The 1,427-nt window shown below is 43.9% G+C and overlaps 1 protein-coding gene across 1 annotated transcript; it reads left to right on the forward strand.

Annotated features, from left to right (window-relative positions):
• Positions 1-334: 334 nt before the first annotated feature.
• On the forward strand, positions 335-1,303 carry SARC_16137 (hypothetical protein; the record flags this gene model as incomplete). Its single annotated transcript, XM_014289752.1, has 1 exon — positions 335-1,303. The coding sequence occupies one exon, from the start codon at positions 335-337 to the stop codon at positions 1,301-1,303; it is 969 nt and encodes a 322-aa protein (XP_014145227.1).
• Positions 1,304-1,427: the final 124 nt, after the last annotated feature.

Raw genomic sequence — 1,427 nt, forward strand, 5'->3', positions numbered from 1 at the left:
ATTTCGTATATATATACACCTGTATGATTAAGTATATATATATATAAAATCGTTATCAGTTGTAGTGTCATGATGATCAATCTTGATGTTGTTCTGGTACGTTCATATCTGCTTACTGTTAGGCTCTCGGTATAGCGCCTCAACGAATATGGATATATAGACAGATACAATAACCGTGGTAGAGTATGTTCATACAAGATCCCTGCTGTTTTATCATCCTAGATCCGCAGTAAACAGTGTGTGATCGTATATCGGATACAAGCTAATGATGACAGGATGAGTACAATAAGCCAATTAGAATACAATGTCACCTAAAAATTTCACATGTGTTTCTATGATTTATAGTGTAAACGAGAGTTGGTACTCCATCACAATTGGAGCTGTTTTCTGCGATATAGAGTTTGATGATGCCAGCATAGACAGTTCGAGTCTCATTGCGATAGTGATACGCCACAGAGTTGTAGTATGCCACCTATATTTTGCTTTCACCTTCTCGCTTACCTATCACACTTCTGTCCTGCTTATTACAACTAGGTACTCCGCTGTGGCGGAGGCGGAGGCCAAAGCAATGCTAGAGGCCGGACGACGAGCTAAAGAAAGAGAGCAGCGACGCAAGGAACGTCGTGAGCGCATGGAAGCGGTGACGTCTGCACTCAATGCAGAAATAGACCGAAAGAGGGATCAGCGGTCGCAAATCTCAAGAGTGGACTATCATAAGTCGATCCCTGCCCCTACACGTGTGCCTACGCAGATTTCCGAAAGAGAAGTTGTAGGTGATAGTGTAAAGGCTGTGGAGGCTGAAGGAGAATCTACATGTAACGAAGAGAGTGCTACGCCAGCGACAGAAAAGCATGTCCCAGAGACGACTACTTCTAAAGTCGAATCACCAGTACAAGAGACTGAAAACGGCTACGATGTAAACACTGCTCAGGAAGAAGAGGAAGAGGAGTTAGAACTAACCGAAGCTGAAGATGCCGGTAAAGCTGAAGTTGAATCCGAGGTTGAAGCTGAAGCTGAAATCGATGCCAAGTCGAACGAAAATCCTTTCGAAGTATCTTCTATGGCAGAGGAAAGTAACGAAGAATCGGGTAGTGAGTTGTCCGAGACATGCGCTGATGAAGAGGCGGATACCGATATTGTTGGTGAAGAGAGCGTTGAGGCTGAACAGGAACAGGTAGAAGAGAAAGTCGTTCAGAAGGACGAGGTGATGACCGAGGTGAAGGCGTGCACTGAAGCTGTGGAAGACAAAGAGTACACACTAAGTGAACTGCAAGCTATGGTATGTTGCCATCGTCAACTTTAGATGTAGCTTTCTTTGTATTATTCTCTAGTATATATATATATGTGTGTGTGTGTGTGTGTGTGTGTGTGCGTGTGTGTGTGTGTGTGTGTGTATGTTGTGTGTGTGTCGTGTATGTGTGTGTGTG

Source organism: Sphaeroforma arctica (assembly GCF_001186125.1).
Source record: "Sphaeroforma arctica JP610 unplaced genomic scaffold supercont1.7439, whole genome shotgun sequence".
Lineage (NCBI taxonomy): Eukaryota > Ichthyosporea > Ichthyophonida > Sphaeroforma > Sphaeroforma arctica.